Here is a 17,348-nt window from a genome sequence, read left to right as displayed (position 1 = left end):
ACTGGAAAACCTTAATGTGCTGGAAAGGGGAAACTATTAATAATTACGCTTCAGCAAGTGGCATAAACCAGGACCGCCCCAGGCAAACCCAGAACTATGGTCACCCTACTTATAGGTACTGATGAGGATTAAATGAGAAAATAAAAATGAAGCACTTAGCATAGAGCCTGATACACAGCAAGTGCTCAGTAAATTCTAGCCACTACGTTTTTGTTATTGAATTGAGAAGTTCGACTGTTTTAGTTGACAATCTTCCATGTGATAGTGGGCTGACTTAAGAAGAGCTTAATTTCTTTCAAGGTGGAGAAAAACCTAACTGAAAGTCAAACAACCAGGCTCTCCAGAGGCAGAACAGTGTTGAAAGACACTGCAGAAATTCCTAGTGATAAGGATCCTGGAATGATAGTGAATGGCCTGTCAACAGTTTGTACGTTAGAAGCATGAAGCAGAGAATCAGAATTTTAATGATTTTATATACTATTTCTCAAAGGTTTTGATCTGAGGATCCTTTCATACTCTTAAAAATTTTTGAGGCCCACAAAGAGCTTTTGTTTATGTGAGTTATATCTATTGATATTAAAAATAAAAGTGGAGATGGGGCGCCTGGGTGGCGCATTCGGTTGAGCGTCCGACTTCAGCCAGGTCATGATCTCGCGGTCCGGGAGTTCGAGCCCCGTGTCAGGCTCTGGGCTGATGGCTCAGAGCCTGGAGCCTGTTTCCAATTCTGTGTCTCCCTCTCTCTCTACCCCTCCCCCGTTCATGCTCTGTCTCTCTCTGTCCCAAAAATAAATAAACGTTGAAAAAAAAATTAAAAAAAAAAATAAAATAAAATAAAAGTGGAGAAAATTAAAAAGTATTCATCTGAAATGACAATAACCCCGTCATATATTAACACAACAAACACATTTAAATTAACTATCTTTACAAAACAAAACAAAACAAAACAAAACAAAACTGAGAGGATTATTGTTTTACCTTTCTGGAGATCTCTTTATCGACTGGTTTAATAGAACCAAAACTGATTCTCATTTCTGCCTTTTTATGCCATTTGTCGCAGTATGTTGTTTCAGTGAAAATATATGAACAAGATATGTCCTTGGAAAAGAGAGGGAGTATTTTAATACCCTTTCCAGATAATTGTGGTTATTCTTTGATATTACATCAAAACGCCACAGTAGTTTCTTAAAGGTTAGTTGTAAAGTGGAATCTCAAATCCTATCCATGAATGTTTTGTACTGTTATATTAAAATCCCTCAGTCGGTCTTGCACTTTGAATGAATGTTTTACTCATGACTTTGTAACATCACCCATTACTCATATGGAAAATATCAGTTCATGGAGTTATGCAGATTTTCCAAATGTTTACATATTTCAGAAACCTAATACCTTAGAACATTCTAGAAAACAAATGAACACACAAGCACACATTCTATTAGCCACCAGAACGATGATGTCATCACATGTCATGTCGTCTCTGGAAAACTCCACCATACATTCATGAAAGAATTAGAATAAAAAGGACAAATCATATCTTATTATTAGGAAAAGTGTTCTGACTGCATGAGTCGCTGAATAGGTTTTAGTCTCAAGGCATACTTTAAGAACAGCTGATATGGTACGATATGACTGTTAGATAAAGAAAGCAAAAAACTTACCACCTGTTTTTTTTTTTCTTTTAAAATCAAGAGGCAATAAATTATAACACACAAACAGGAAAATACTAAAATATAGTCCCAACTGGCAATTTCAAACCTCTTTATATGAAGACAAGTAGACAAGCTTATAGAAACAGATGGCTTTTAATCTGAAGGTCTTTCTCATTTTTTGTTTTTGTCTTTTGTTTTTAGTTTGGAGTCTATTAATTATTAGTATTTCATTGTATGCAGGCAGGTATCTCTCAAGAGCTCAAAATGCTTCATTTCTTCCACTTCTTCCCATTGCTCCCAAGATAGAATCTTTACAGAAACATGTGGGCAGCAAAATCCCACTAAAAATATTTTAGTACATCTTTTCTGTTTGCAACCTGGCCTGGAAGCTGCCCATGAATTATGGGTCAAGTTTTTTTACAAGTATAGATCACATTCTCACGTGAAATTGGTTATAGATTTGAGAAACTGCTAAATAAGTCTCTTATCTTGCTCCCCTGCTCTGTTACTCCAGGCTTTTCAAAGTACGATGATAGTAGAGGTTAATCCTATTTTTTGGAAAAAAACATGTCCTAACTGGTCTTTAGCAGGCTATACGACCTTCACTCAGCATACTGCCAAGGAGGAATTTGTTTTAGGCACCCTGGCCCTTACTTTTCTATTCCGTTTTCCAGTGCCCTTACCACTTCCTTCTGGCTGCACAGTAGAGCCCACTGTGTGGCCCACCCAGGCCTACCTTCCTGGGCAATGCTTTGCCTCCTCCTTTATCCTTCAGCAAACACATACCCTTTGTATTCTTTCTTTCAGTAAAGTCTGATTTTAGCTTAGATTAGTCCAGTCTGAAATACAGTGTTAGTGGATGTCAAACCAATTAAAATATTTACACTAAGGTATGAATGATGGAAGCATACCAAGTGTTTGGGAACTAAGAACCAACTGATGATCTGAAAAAACAAACATGTAAAGGGGTTACTACTTGTAGCCACTGAATGGACTGCTCAGCTTTTTTTCAAGTATATTAAAAGCCAATAACCCATTTAAATTTCAATCTAATTATCCTATGAGCCCAGTCTATAACTGAAAGGCAATTTGGGAAGGCAAGAACGGAGACATGAGGTCACCGAATGGCTACGTTTGGCAGCGCCATAGGTTTAGATATTAAGAAGAAAGTGGGTGAAGTGCCAAGAGGGCAGTCCTCATTTGGGCAAAATGTTTTGACTTCTAGCTGTTGGTAATAATTTTGGGATTTCCAGTAGTTCCTTTGGAAGTTTCATTTATTCCCCAAATCAATTCAAGGCTCTTTCTTTTTTAAAGTAAATTTCAGTGTTACCAAAGCTCAAGACTCTGATTCCCAAGTGTGCTTTTAGGTTAAGATGGGGCCTCCAACTTGGGTGTTCGTAAGACAGTTTAAACCAACGCCACTTCTGCTCTCTTTTGCACGGTGCCCTCTCTTTTCCTGTCGCAGCTATTCCATCCCCGGGATTTGGCTGAGGGTACAAGATAGAATGACTACCCAGCCCAGAGGCTCCTAACGGCGTTACTAATGAGTCTCTAGATTCTTGCTGTCGCCGTGACCTTTCAACAGGCGGGCGGTGCAACACCGCGTTGGACGCAACAGGCACGACCGGCGTGCCATCACTGCGAGAGTCTCGAGCGACAGCAGTGGGCGGTACACGAAACCTCTCCTTTCTTTAACCCTTCTTCACACAGAGTCCCACCCTCACCGGAAGTGAAGCCGTTTCTACGTTACGCCACTTCCGGCCCGCACGCCCGTCTCCAGCGGGAGCGAGCACGCTGGTGCGCGGCAACTTTGTTCCCGCCTCCTTTGCCCCGACACCACTCACCTTCGGCTTTCTCGGAGCGTGACGTGCGTGCGCGTCCCCGGCCTTGCGTCAGGGCCGAGGGGAAAGGCCGAAAGAGCGAGGCGAGAAGGAGGGGTTGTGGAGGTTAGGGCCCAACCAGCAAGTCCCGTCGCCCTCCCTCCTCCTGACGAAGACCGGCGAGGGGAGGGGAGGAGCGATCCGGGGCCGGCCGCGCACACCAGGAGCCTCCTCGTGGAGGGGGGGGAGCGGAGGAAAAGGGAGCTCCGCCACCTCTGTTCGCGGCGGCGGCGAAGGAAGAAGAAAGTCAGGGCCCGAACCCACCGCCACAGGCTCAGAAACTCCCCCCCCGCCCCTATCTCCCCGGAAACAGCCCCCCGCCCAGCCCCGCACACTCGCTGCCCCAACCGTGAGCCGCAGCCCGGTCGCCCCCGCCTCGCCCCGCCCCGCCGCCCGTCCCTGCGGGCGGCAGAGTGCGCGAGGCCCTAGGCCGGGAGTTGTTGTCAGGCCCAGGCCACTTCCGAGGCGCCCGCCGTGTGTCGCCGCCACCACAGGAGGACGACGTCGACGCTGAGGAGGCGGCGGCGGAGGCGTGTTGTTGTCTCGCCCACTCCCCTCCCCTGAACTCGCACCCAACGTCAGGGCGCGATGGAGTGAAGCGGAGACGAAGGTGGTACTTCCGCGTTGCGCTGCCCGAGCCGAGAGCGCGGCCGAGGCCGCTCCCCCACCCCCGGGGGCACTTGGAGGACTCCGGACTCCCCCGCAGGTCAGCGCCCGGCGCATCTGGTGTTTTTGCTGCTGAGGAGAGGACGACGAGCACGATCGCGAGCTCTGCCACCCGGATTCCTGCTTCCCTCAGGCCCGGAGGCCGCTGCATACCCCACTGTGACCTGGAACCCAGGGACCCGAGTCCTGACCCGGATTATCGTGGCGCGTCCCCTGGCCGGCCCTGGTGCTCGGTGTCCCTCCGCCGCCGCCGCAGTTCCCGTTTCCGGCGGGGGAGATGGCCAGGATCTGACCCGGGAGGAGGCCGCACCCGCGCCGCGCTCTGCGGCGGGCTCTAGGCGATGCCGAGCAGCTCGGACACGGCGCTGGGGGGAGGCGGGGGCCTGAGCTGGGCGGAGAAGAAGTTGGAGGAACGCCGCAAGCGGAGGCGATTCCTGTCCCCTCAGCAGCCGCCGCTGCTGTTGCCGCTCCTGCAGCCGCAGCTCCTGCAACCGCCGCCGCCCCCGCCGCCTCTGCTCTTCCTGGCTGCTCCCGGCACGGCCGCCGCCGCAGCCGCCGCCGCCGCGGCCTCCTCCTCTTGCTTCAGCCCGGGCCCCCCTCTGGAGGTCAAGCGGCTGGCGAGAGGCAAGAGGCGCGCAGGAGGGCGGCAGAAGCGGCGCCGCGGGCCCCGCGCCGGGCAGGAGGCGGAGAAGCGTCGGGTCTTCTCGCTGCCCCAGCCGCAGCAGGACGGCGGTGGCGGTGCTAGTAGCGGCGGGGGTGTGACCCCGCTGGTGGAATACGAGGATGTGAGCTCCCAGTCCGAGCAGGGGCTGCTGCTGGGGGGGGCCAGCGCGGCAACGGCGGCGACGGCTGCCGGGGGAACGGGGGGCAGCGGCGGGAGTCCGGCCTCCTCCTCCGGCACCCAGCGGCGCGGGGAGGGGTCGGAGCGCAGGCCCCGCCGGGACCGCCGCAGCAGCAGCGGCCGCAGCAAGGAGCGCCACCGCGAGCACCGGCGGCGGGACGGGCAGCGCGGCGGCAGCGAGGCCTCCAAGTCCCGCAGCCGCCACAGCCACAGCGGCGAGGAGCGGGCCGAGGCCGCTAAGAGCGGCAGCAGCAGCAGCAGTGGCGGCCGCCGGAAAAGCGCCTCGGCCACGTCTAGCAGCAGCAGTAGCCGCAAGGATCGAGACCTGAAGGCTCACCGGAGCCGGACTAAGTCGTCCAAGGAGCCGCCTTCGGCCTACAAGGAGCCGCCCAAGGCCTACCGGGAGGACAAGAGCGAGCCCAAGGCCTACAGGCGGCGGCAGCGGTCCCTGAGCCCGCTGGGAGGCCGGGACGACAGCCCGGTGTCCCACAGGGCCTCGCAGAGCCTGAGAAGCCGCAAGTCCCCCAGCCCGGCAGGAGGTGGCAGCAGCCCGTACTCTCGGCGGCTGCCACGCTCCCCGAGCCCCTACAGCCGCCGCCGCTCCCCCAGCTACAGCCGCCACAGCTCCTACGAGCGGGGCGGCGACGTGTCCCCGAGCCCCTACAGCAGCAGCAGCTGGCGCCGCTCCCGGAGCCCCTACAGCCCGGTGATCAGGTGAGTCCGCCGCCGCCTGGTGCGCGCGGGTCCTCCGCAGCGCTGGCCAGATCCCCAGGGGGCAGGGAAAGTGGTGATTGGCCTCTTGGAGCCACTTAGCTCTACAACCGGCCCTAGAAAACTCATCTTCAGACTGGGCTTCAAGTCGGGAGAGGCGTTTTCGCGCGCCCACGACACCTTTTAGTGGGTTGGAGGGACAAAGCAACAGGTCCCGCAGTTTTTTTCTTCTCGCTCGTGCAGGGAAGATTTCTAAGAAAGAGTTCGAAGTTTTCAACTTGTTGCATTGATATATTCACAGATTTCCCTCAACTGCTCTTTGCTTTTCCAGCACAATTACTTTGGGTAAACCTAGATGTTTTAATTTGTCATCATTTTGAAAGCCCTATGAAGAGGTTTTATCGTTGGAGATTTAGGAACGGACTGCAGCTAGGGCCTAAATATTGTAGGAGAGAATCAGAATCACTTGCTGATGTCAGTTAGATGTACTTTTCAGATGTTTCAGGTGATTAATACAACGACAGAAAAAGGTTTTCTGTAAAGTTTATTCTTTTAAGATGTGGAAGCCTTATAGTTCTAAATTCTCAAGACAAGGAAGATGCCCGATTTGTGATATTCTTGTGTGGAATGTTTTTTTAAGTGTTCAAAAGTAGAAAAAAAATGACAACATTGTGGTTTCTCTGTTGGTTTGTGATGACCACCCAGTTGCTAATGACGTATAATTAATTGGTGTGACCAAGCAAATGGTCTGGTACATCCTTACACTATTACACTATTTACCATTACTTTAAGGTTACTGTTTACATTTACCATAAGTTAGCTATACTTTTAAATATCAGGATCTTTGTTCAGGAATCTTTAAAAGGGGTAATTTAATCTAGTGAAATTGGAGTAAATCTTTTATGTAGTTGTTATACCTTGTTACGTAATTCTTCAGGAAAAGTGTGTGCATTGATATATGCATACCTGTGAAGCAAAGTGAATTAAAAATAACTTTTGAATATTTTGTAGGTTCTTAATTCCTTGAGCTGTCTGGAAATTCTAGGCCTTATATTTTAGGGTATTACAGAATGACGTTTGCATCTGTTATGCTTTTCCTGTTGGCCTTAGTTTGCAGTAATGCCAAGTGGATGCTAAGAATCTCTAAGTAGAAATTATGTTGAATCTCAATTCATGTATCTGTAAAAATAGCAGATCTCTTTGAAGTGTCAGCCTAGTAAATATTTGTGAAGATGTGATTGGAGTAGAGATCTGGGTGTGAGTTTGTCTTTAAATGAAAACATCTGTGTACATGTGTTTCTTACAGTGTTCAAGTACACTTAAAATGCTAGTCGATGCCTTAATAAAGACTATTAACAGTGACCACTTAGCTTTTATATCTTGTAAGACTTTGCATTTTACTTTTAGTTAAAATATTTTAGGTTTGCCAAAAGGCTTGCTTTCTTTTCTTTTCTTTTTTTTTTTTTTGCAGTTGACTGTTTTTGAAAACTGATTAGGTTAAGTTTCAGCACTTTACATTGTAATTTTTAAGCGTATGATGCAATATAAGAGTAGATTTATGTGTTTGTTTGGTTTTTTAGTTGCTGGTTACTTTAGCAAGGCCCTGCACTATGGTGCTGTGTATTTTATATATGTTGTAGAGTAGTGGTATGTATGATTAGGATTATTCATCTTTATTACCAAATATTTATTAAGCACATTATATGCCAGTTACTGTTCTAGGGACTGGAATAGATTGATGAAGGAAGATGAGGTCCTTGCCCTCATGAAGCTTGCATTCTAGAGGGCCATTCATTGCTGAATCTTTTCATGGTGTTTATACTGACCACCAGTATTTCTAATGGATTGGATTTGGAAGAGGCTTTAGAGTATCTTGGCCAACATTCCTGACAGCTGTCCGTTTGCATTTGGTGTGTGCCTGAAACATCCAGACCTGGGAAAACATTATTTTGAGATGGCCTGTTCCATTAGATTTGGGACTTGAATTCTAGTCCTGACTTAGCAAGACCCTCTCTTAAAGGCTCCCGTTTCTGAACTATAATGGTAAAATGCTTGTGATTTTTGGATTATTTCAAGGATTAAGTGAAAATTTGTGTTTTGTAAAGTATAGAAATACTATAGATTATGATAGAAATGTAATGTCGAGTTATTATTGCGTAGTTTGAATTATTAGAATTCTTCATATTGAAACAGAAATCTATCTCCATATAACTTTCTACCCATTGCTTCAAGTTTATCCCTTTGGAATGATACAGAGCAAACCTGTATGCCACCTCTTTAAAATGTAAAGACACTTCCCATGTCTTCTTTTCTTCTCTAGGGCCAAGAACTTCATTTTTCGTGAGGTGTGGTTTTTAAAGATTTTTAAATATAACAAATGTGTTATAACTGTTTAGGAAATTGAACTTGTCCAGTTTAATGCTAAAAGTTTTATTTACTTTCAGAATTTAGTAATGTCTTAAGTGTCTCATGTTGTTTAATGAATAGACTGCTAGATCGTGAGCCTTGTGAAGGCAGCTATCCTGTCATGCCCACCACTGTATTCCTGGTGTTCAGCATGGCATCTGGCACATGTAGTCTCCTAATAATTGTCGAATGGGTAAATGAAGGGATGATGGAGTTTATGGAGCATGTGAAATATTACAGTGGGCCTGGATTGCATAAGTATTTAATAGAGACCATGTGCTATGCTATGAGAAATATCAGTGAGATCTTTTACCAGTCCACATGGACCTAATGTATTCATAAATTGTCAGTGTAATATTTTAAGGAAATGCATGCACATTGAAAATGGTATTGAAACCATGGTATGAAGTTTTTTCTTGGTGTTAATTCCTAGAATAAATCCTCTCCATTCTGTTGACTTCTAAATCACAGTTTTCTCTAGGCCTTCATCTGAATTTTCAGTCCTCTCCTCCTGCTTTTCTTTTCATCAGTCCCTCCTTAGCTTTACGTTTTCTCTGTATAACCAGTTTACCATATTTTCTTTACTGCTTGTCTATTGGGGTGTGGGAAGTCACATAATTTTGCTGACTGGCCCTATCGTAAGTGTGAGAGTGTACTGAAGAGAGAGCTGTTTAATAAAGGGAGGGAATGGTACTGAGATTTGGATTTTACTATATGCCAGGCATTGATAAATACTTATCATACACTCACCCTCAAATCCCCTAAGATACACTTCTATTGATAGACTGGGAAACTGAAGCTATAAAAAGTTAAGTCAGCTTGGATTCAAACCCAGGGCTGACTGAAGTATGTGTTCTTGATATTAGGTATTGGTATTGTCATGCATTAAAGGGAGCTGGCTTTCAAGGGAGCTGACCCCCTCATGTGATAATCTGTTTTGCTGAAATTCATCTCCCAGTTTGGTTATTTATTGATTTTTTTCCCTGGCCATCTTTGCAGCATTTTGAAATTTTTAAAAAAGAAATTCTTCCCTAAAGATTGTTTCAGCTCATTTGGTCTTTATTAACTTGTAGTTTTTATGAATATGAGTCTAAAAGCATTCCTTGAAGGCTTTAATTATACTTAGTTATTGACAGTTGTTTTGTAATGGAATGTCTTGATCTGAAGTCACTCAAGTCTCATCAGTTACAACCAGTATAATAAATTGTTATATATACTGTAATTGGTTCTGTGTCTGAAATTGTGGAAGTTCTATTTTAAATGGAGCAAAAGCCTCCATTACAGGATAGTATAGAGACCCTGAAAATCTAAAGATGGGTGGACCCTAGGTGTAAATCAGTGAGGTTATTAGTATTTACTTGCATATGATTTGGGATACCTCTGTCATGATTTATTTAGTGTATTGTCTTAAAATCTGTGTTCAAAAATATGTAAAATAAAACCGCTCCAGGATAATGAAAAAGCTCCTATTAACCGATAATGCTACTGATTTGGTTTGTACTTACTAGAATGGTAGTATCCTTAGATGAATGTAGTTCTTAAAATGCTTTTTATTTTTATTTTTTTATTTTTTATTTTTAAAAATTTTTTTTAACATTTATTTATTTTTGAGACAGAGAGAGACAGAGCATGAACAGGGGAGGGTCAGAGAGAGAGGGAGACACAGAATCTGAAACAGGCTCCAGACTCTGATCTGTCAGCACAGAGCCCGACGCGGGGCTCGAACTCACGGACCGCGAGATCATGACCTGAGCTGAAGTCGGCTGCTTAACCGACTGAGCCACCCAGGCGCCCCTTAAAATGCTTTTTAAAAGTGTTGAGTGTATAGGATACTAGAATAAGTGAAGAAATACACAGAAGGAATGGAAATTTAGGTGAAGTGTCTTAAGTGTCCAAACCTGTAGTCACTTATTTCATTCTCATAGTAGGTTTGTGTTTTGCTTCTTCTCTGACCAAACTTTACCCAGCATTTATATCTATGTAGTCCTTATCACATGTATATTTTTTAAGTTTATTTATTTTTGAGAGACAGCACAGGTGAGGGAGGGGCAGAGAGAGAGAGGGAGACAGAGAATCCTAACAGGCTCTGCACTGTCAGTATAGAGCCCAACATGGGTCTCGAACCAACAAACTGTGACACTATGACCTGAGCCGAAATCAAGACACTGCTCAACTGACTGAGGTACCGAGGTGCCCTGCCCCATTTATCATATATTTGTTCTAACACTGGTATTTCTCCCGTTTTCATTTTCATTCAGCACCTTAGTTCAGGCCCTAGTTTTCACTCAGACTTCCTGTTACCATTCTTTTCTTCTCTCTTCTTCCATCCCTTTCTTCCCACTTCATTCTTCATCAGAATTTTCTTTTTTAATTTCTTTTAACATTTATTCATTTTTGAGAAACAGAGCATGAGTGGGGGAGGGGCAGAGAGAGAGAGGGAGACACAGAATCTGAAGCAGGCTCCAGGCTCTGAGCTGTCAGCCCACGAACTGTGATATCGTGACCTGAGCCGAAGTTGGACGCTCAACCGACTGAGCCACCCAGGCGCCCCATCAGGAGAATTTTCTTAAAGTCTTGGTTAGATTGTGTCACTTCCATTTTACAGAATTAAGTCCAGACTTTTCAGTGGATTTTCAGGTAATACCTTTTATGATCAGGCCCCATTCTATCAGAATTCTATTTCCAGAGGCCCTTTTATTTCTCTGTATTCTTGCTCTTGCTGTTCTTTTACCTTGAAATGCCCCTGTTTTTCCCTCTTCTCTGCTTCCGGCTTTGCATTCAAATCCTAGCTCCAGTTTAACCATGTTGAGGTCTTGCTCCATTCATCTAGAAAAAGTTAATTCTTATATTACTGCAGCACTTTGCTTTATCTTTGTTATAGAGCTTCAAAAAATTCTATTTAATATTCTAATTATTTGGCTGCGTACATTTGTGTTTTCTCTGTAAGATTGTAACCTCCTAGAGGACAAATTTTAAAGTGTATTGATTCGTGGTTGAGTTAGTTTAGATAGCATTTTTCACCATAGATTAATGAAAATCAGCGTTTGTGCAGAATCCAGTTGTGTCTCTAAACTTGGAATTTTGGGGATGTGTGGGTGGCTCGTTCTGTTAAGCATCCATTCTGGATTTCGGTTCAGGTCATGATCCCACAAGCCCTGCGTCTGGGTTCTATGCTGAGCATGAAGACTGCTTGGAATTCTCTCTCCCTTTCTTTGCCCCTCTCCCATTTGCGTTCTCTGTCTCTCTCAAAATAAATAAGTAAAAATTAAAAAAAAAAAGACTTGCTATTTTGGTTCACATATACTCTAGGATAGATGAAGTAATTATTTTATTTTGTAAGGAGAAAAGCTAAGAACTTCCTTTTTCTAGCTGCTTCTTTACTGGCATGAGTTGAAGATGCTGGGACTCGTTTTCTGTGTGAGTAGAATAAATTCAGACCTAGTGTTTATATTTGCACTCTGGTACTAATCAAGATAAGTGATCTGCTTTTCTTGGTGAAAATTTTCTGAACAAGTTGACTGTATGTCAAGCTTTATTTCCTAACTGAAAAATTGTAGCTGTTTCTGAAAAATAAATGGAAAATTAATATTGCTTAATATTTATATTTTAGATCATTTTAATCTGTTGTTTTACACTTTCTCTGTGAATATCACTTAATTTTTTTTTTAATTTATTCATTTACTTTGAGAGAGAGAGAGAATGAGAGAGAATTCCAGGCAGACTTCACACTGCTGGCCAGAGCTGGACGTGGGAGTCTTGAACCCACGAACCAACCACGAGATCACGACCTGAGGTGAAGTCTAGAGTCAGACACTCAACCTACTAAGCCACCCAGGCACCCCTCATTTAAATTTTTATTGCTGTTATTTTGGTTTTGGTTGGCTTTGTTTCATAGCTAGATATTTATATGCTTTTAAGTGGATGTCAGAAACAAAAGTATCAAGCTAGAATCAGAAGTACTACTTGTTTGCAGTGATTTTTGTTACTTGAATTTCTACATATGTAAATCGTAAGAGAATCTAGTTTGCTTAATGTATTTGGAAAACAAAATGAATGTAGAGAATAAAATCTAGGTTAGAAGCTGGAATTTATTTATTTTTAAAGTTTTAATTTAAATTCCAGTTAGTTGATGTACAGTGTAATACTAGTTTCACGTGTGCAATATAGTGATTCATCACTTCCGTACAACACCGGGCGCTCATGACAAGTACGCTCCTTAATCCCCATCACCTATTTCAAAACCCATTCCTTCTTCCCTTTGTCTCTGGTAACCATCAGTTTGTTCTCTATAGTTAAGAGTCTGTTTCCTGGTTTGTCTTGCTCTTTTTTTCCCCTTTGCTCATTTAAAAACTGGAGTTTATAAAAAAGAAATGAAAAAGGTAGTGAGAGGAACTGAAAACTGAAAGTAGTTAATGGGCTGCATGCCTCCCCACTTTTGTTACTGCATTTTCAGTTGCACAGAGGCACTTTCACTGAGATATGTTATTGATTCTCCAAACTTACTTTATTTAATATTAAGTTAATTATTTCACCATTCTTCAAATCATTTCTTCTTCTGAGGCTACTCTTGAGTATTTTTCACCTGTTTACAAAGATTCTAGAGAATCATGGTTTTTCGGTTACTACAGAACAGTGTGAGAGATTAAAAGTCCTTCTGAATCCAACCACCTGAGATGATCATCTTTGACATTTCTGAATAACATTCTTCTAGACTTCTCTCTGCATAATATATGGGACTTATGCATATATGCAAAGCATAGAGACAAAAGATTTTATATAAATCTTAGGAATTATGGGAATATACTACAATGCTGTTTTGTACATTGTACTCTGTAGTATGTTCTTTTTATTGGCTTTTATTATTTTGTTGTATGGATGTACTGTAACTTGTTTGGCCAAGTCCATTTTGCTAGAATCTTAGCTTTTATTTTTGACATGTGTATGTATTTGTTGCAAATATTTTGTGTGTGCATTTGTCCCATTAAATCCCATATATTGGACTTTTCAGAGGTAAAATTGTTGGGTCAGAAATGGTACTCATATTTGTAATTTTGATACACTGTCATATTGTCCTTCAGAAGGCTCTTACTGTTTTTTATTTCCCAACAATGTGCCACTGCTCATTTCCTCAGACCTATCATCACTCGGAGTTACCAGATACGCGATTATTTTTTTATTTGCTTTTCTTTAATATCTAATAAGGCTGACTTTATTTTCATCTATTTATTGAGTGTTTTAGTTTCTTGATTTCTTCTCTTCGTTGTTTTTCTTATTAATTTGTAAGCTTTTTTGTGTATTAGGGGTGTTAACTTTCTGTGGCATAGCAACTATTTTTCATGGGTTTGTTTTTTGTTTTTTTTTTAACGTTGTTTATATAATGTTTTTTTTTTTTTTTAATTTTTTTTAACGTTTTATTTATTTTTGGGACAGAGAGAGACAGAGCATGAACGGGGGAGGGGCAGAGAGAGAGGGAGACACAGAATCAGAAACAGGCTCCAGGCTCTGAGCCATCAGCCCAGAGCCTGACGCGGGGCTTGAACTCACAGACCGCGAGATCGTGACCTGGCTGAAGTCGGACGCTTAACCGACTGCGCCACCCAGGCGCCCCTATAATGTTTTGTTTTAAGAAGTGCTATGCATCACGTATTCATGGTTTTTTTTTCAATATATGAAATTTATTGTCAAATTGGTTTCCATACAACACCCAGTGCTCATCCCAACAGGTGCCCTCCTCAATACCCATCACCCACCCTCCCCTCCCTCCCACCCCCCATGTATTCATGTGTTTTAAGTGACAGTTTCTCCAAGGCACCTAGGTCCAAAACTTCAGTAATACTTCACTTGCCTCTTGTTCTTCCCCAGTTCTAGTGAATTGCTTGTTCTGTTGGTCCTTTTGCAGTGGTCTTTAGTCTATCTATTCTTACTTTGGTTTTGAAATTCCTTACTTTATGCTTTTATTGTGGGGTTTGCTTGCTTTGGGTTTTTCCTCTTAGACACTTTCCTGTTTTCTGTGTTCAAATTAATCTTAAAATACCATTTTGATTCTATCATGTTTCTCTGAAGCATACTTACCGAATCAAATTCTTGAACTGGGCATTTATGATTCCTTACCCCAGACCGACCCACACTACCTTTATTTATATATGCTGATCACAATGCAAGCTGGACTCTTTACTATGTTAAAAACATGAATTGCAGGTGCCCTACACTTTAGTTTATGCCCTTCTCTCAACTGGCTAATCCTCCTTGTCCATTCTTCCAGCCATAGTTGAGGTGTCCTCTTCATTAATGTCATCTAGAAGTGACCTCTCACATCCAGGCTTGAATTAATTTGAGTTGTCCCCTCCCACCCAGGTATACTGGACATATTTCATTCATTCATTAAAAAAAGTCAGTTTTATTAAGGTATAATTTGCATACACTATAATTTCCCAATTTATGTATAAAATTAAATGCTTTTGACAAATAGATATACTTGTGTATCTTCTACCACAATCATGGTAAAGAACATTTCTATTACCACAAAAACTTCCCTGTGCCCCTTTGTAGTTTGTCCCCTGTTCTGCATGTGGTCCTTGGCAACTGCTAATCTGCTTTTTGTCACATTAATTTTATCTTTCTTGAACTTCATATCAGTAGAATTATATGGTATGTAATCTTTGGTGTCTCCCATTCACTTAGCATACTTTTGAAATTCATTGTTGTTGATGTGCATTTGAGTGCTTTTTTTTTTTTTTTAATTTTTTAATGTCTATTTATTTTTTGAGAGAGAGACAGAGACAGAGCATGAGCGGGAGAGGGGCAGAGAGAGAGGGAGACACCGAATCCCAAGCAGTCTCCAGGCTCCAGGCTCTGAGCTGTCAGCACAGAGCCCAATGTGGGGCTCGAACTCACAAACCGCAAGATGACCTGAGCTGAAGTTGGATGCTTAACCGACTGAGCCACCCAGGTGCCCCAGTGGTTTGTTTCTTTTTATTGCTTAGTAGTATTCCATTTACATCTACAGTCGGTGGATATACCATAATTTGTCCATTCACCCAGTTGATGAGCATTTAAGTTTCCAGTTTTTGGCTATTATGAACAAAGGTGCTGTGAACATTTGAATAGTTTTTTTCTGTTTGCATATCTCATGAATAAATTTGGAGTGGGATTGCTGTGTTGTATAGGAAGTGAGTTTTTGACTTTATAAGCAGTCTCTTTTCCAAAATGGTTGTACCATTTTTCATTCTAGTCAGTAATGTATGACCATTCTGGTAGCTTCAAATCCTGACTTGTTTTTATCAGTCTTTGTTCTTAGCTATTCTGGTGGATGTGTAATGGTACATCATTGTGCTTTTATTTGCAATTCTGTAATGACTAATAATGTTAAGCATCTTTCCATATGCTTATTTGCTCTTCATATCTTTTGTGAAGTGTCTTAAAATGTTTTGTCCATATTTTTTATGAATTGGGCTATTCGCTTTATTGAATTGTGAGAGTTCTGTACATATTATCGATATATATAAGCTTTGTCAGTTTGTAAATGAGTATTCCTGTTCTGTGGCTTGCCTTTCCTTAACAGTAGTTTTGAAAAGCAGAATTTGATGAAATCTAATTTAGCAAATCTGAGTCTAACTTATGGTCACAAAGACTTTCTCTTTGGCTTTATAATGTACCACTTTAGTTTATCACAGGCTACCTTCATGTATAATATAATATTGCAAGAGTATGCTTCTATTTCCTCCTTCTCTTCTTATGTACTATTCCTGTCATATGTGTTATTTCTACAGAAGTATGACTTATGTACGTTATTTATAGACATGAAATTAAAAAAATGAGAAAAAAATTTATATCTAATATATACCTCTTTTTTTTTTTTTTTTTTTTTTGAGAGAGAGGGTGCAAGTGAGTGAAGGGCAGAGAGAGAAAGAGGAAGAATCCCACGAGGGGCAGAGAGAAAGAGAGAAGCGGTGTTCACCTGGGACTTGTGTTTAACCCAAAGCAGGGCTGGCACTCGCCTGATGTGGGACTTGAACTCACAAACTGTGAGATAATGACCGGAGCCAAAGTCAGCTGCTTAATGACTGAGCCACGAAGCCACCCCTTAATGTACCTTTTGAAACACTTCTAATGCCTTTGTGTAGATCCAAGTTTTGAGGTAGTATTTTGCTGTAGTGAGAGAAATAGCTTTTAGCCTTTATTTTTTTTTTTACAGTAGGCTCCACACTGGGTATGGAGCCCAACGCAGAGCTTAAACTCTTAAACTCGTGACCCTGAGATCAAGACCTGAGCCGAGATCAAGATTCAGATGCTTAACCCAGACACCCCTTTCAGCATTTCTTACCAATGCCACTCTGCTGTCTTGTTTGTCTGAAAAAGTCTCTATTTTGAAAGATATTTTTGCTGGGTATGGAATTCTACATGGACTTTCCTTCCCCGCCCCCCCCCCCCCCCCCCTTGGTTACTTTAAGTTATTCCACTTCTGGCTTGGGTAGTTTGACAAGAATTTACATAATATTTTGTTTTTGCTTCAGTCACTGGATTGTAAGTCTCATGAGGTTCTTTTTTAATCTTACTGTCTCTTAAGCACCTACCACAGCACGTGATAGGAATTAGATACCTAACAAATGATGTTAAATTGGTTTGGATAAGAAAATATCCAGCACCTCAGAATTTGAAAAAAAAATCCTTTTAATATTAATAGAGTCTAATATTGATTTATGAATAAATTAATAATGGCTAGAGCTGGACCTATCAAAAGTATGTGCCTTTGTGCAAATCAAGTATTAAGCTTTCCCTCTACTTTTCTCACCATCTTTCCTTTTTCTCTCTTCAAAAACATATCTCAGGGCATGGTTCAGTGAAACATGAAGACAAACACAGTTTATGTGCTCAGTGGACTAGAACTTGTTTGCCTGAGCAAATCCGTAAAAAGTCAGTCATGTGTCTTTTATCTTCTTAACTTTTAGTGTTTCATAAGGAACATGAAAGGAAGTATACTTTTCAAATAAACACAAAACATTTCAGTTTTATATTAAATTTTTCTAGTTTTTAAAATAACATCTTTTTTGAGATATTATTCACCTACCATGCAATTTACTCTAATTTTAACTGATACAGACAGTGGCCTTTAGTATAGTCACAGAGTTGTGCAGCCATCACCACTAATTTTAGAACATTTTAATCACTCCAAAAAGAAACTCAGTGCCTGTGAGTAGT

General features: G+C 42.2%; 2 protein-coding genes across 8 annotated transcripts in view; one reads left to right on the top strand and one right to left on the bottom strand.

Moving 5' to 3' along the window:
- The window catches only part of LOC125160904 (methyl-CpG-binding domain protein 2-like), a 37,389-nt gene extending 33,007 nt beyond the window's left edge, over window positions 1-4,382 (bottom strand). For 3 of the 6 annotated variants that reach the window (XR_007150405.1, XR_007150409.1, XR_007150407.1), the window contains exon 1: window positions 976-4,382. Coding sequence is in view for 1 of the 6 variants with exons in the window: in XM_047850357.1 (XP_047706313.1) it covers window positions 3,539-4,249 (711 nt within the window). In the remaining 5 variants the exon portion in view is untranslated. The remainder of the gene's footprint in view (window positions 1-975) is intronic. The other 3 variants (XR_007150406.1, XR_007150408.1, XM_047850357.1) reach the window with 2 other exon arrangements.
- Window positions 4,383-4,514: 132 nt separating this feature from the next.
- The window catches only part of CDK13 (cyclin dependent kinase 13), a 125,630-nt gene continuing 112,796 nt past the window's right edge, over window positions 4,515-17,348 (top strand). For both annotated transcript variants that reach the window (XM_047850355.1, XM_047850354.1), the window contains exon 1: window positions 4,515-5,747. In XM_047850355.1, the coding sequence (XP_047706311.1) occupies window positions 4,534-5,747 (1,214 nt within the window). In that variant the 5' untranslated portion in view covers window positions 4,515-4,533. The remainder of the gene's footprint in view (window positions 5,748-17,348) is intronic.

The sequence above is a fragment of the Prionailurus viverrinus genome, chromosome A2 (genome assembly GCF_022837055.1).
Source record: "Prionailurus viverrinus isolate Anna chromosome A2, UM_Priviv_1.0, whole genome shotgun sequence".
Lineage (NCBI taxonomy): Eukaryota > Metazoa > Chordata > Mammalia > Carnivora > Felidae > Prionailurus > Prionailurus viverrinus.
This window is presented reverse-complemented; position numbering and strand designations above follow the sequence as displayed.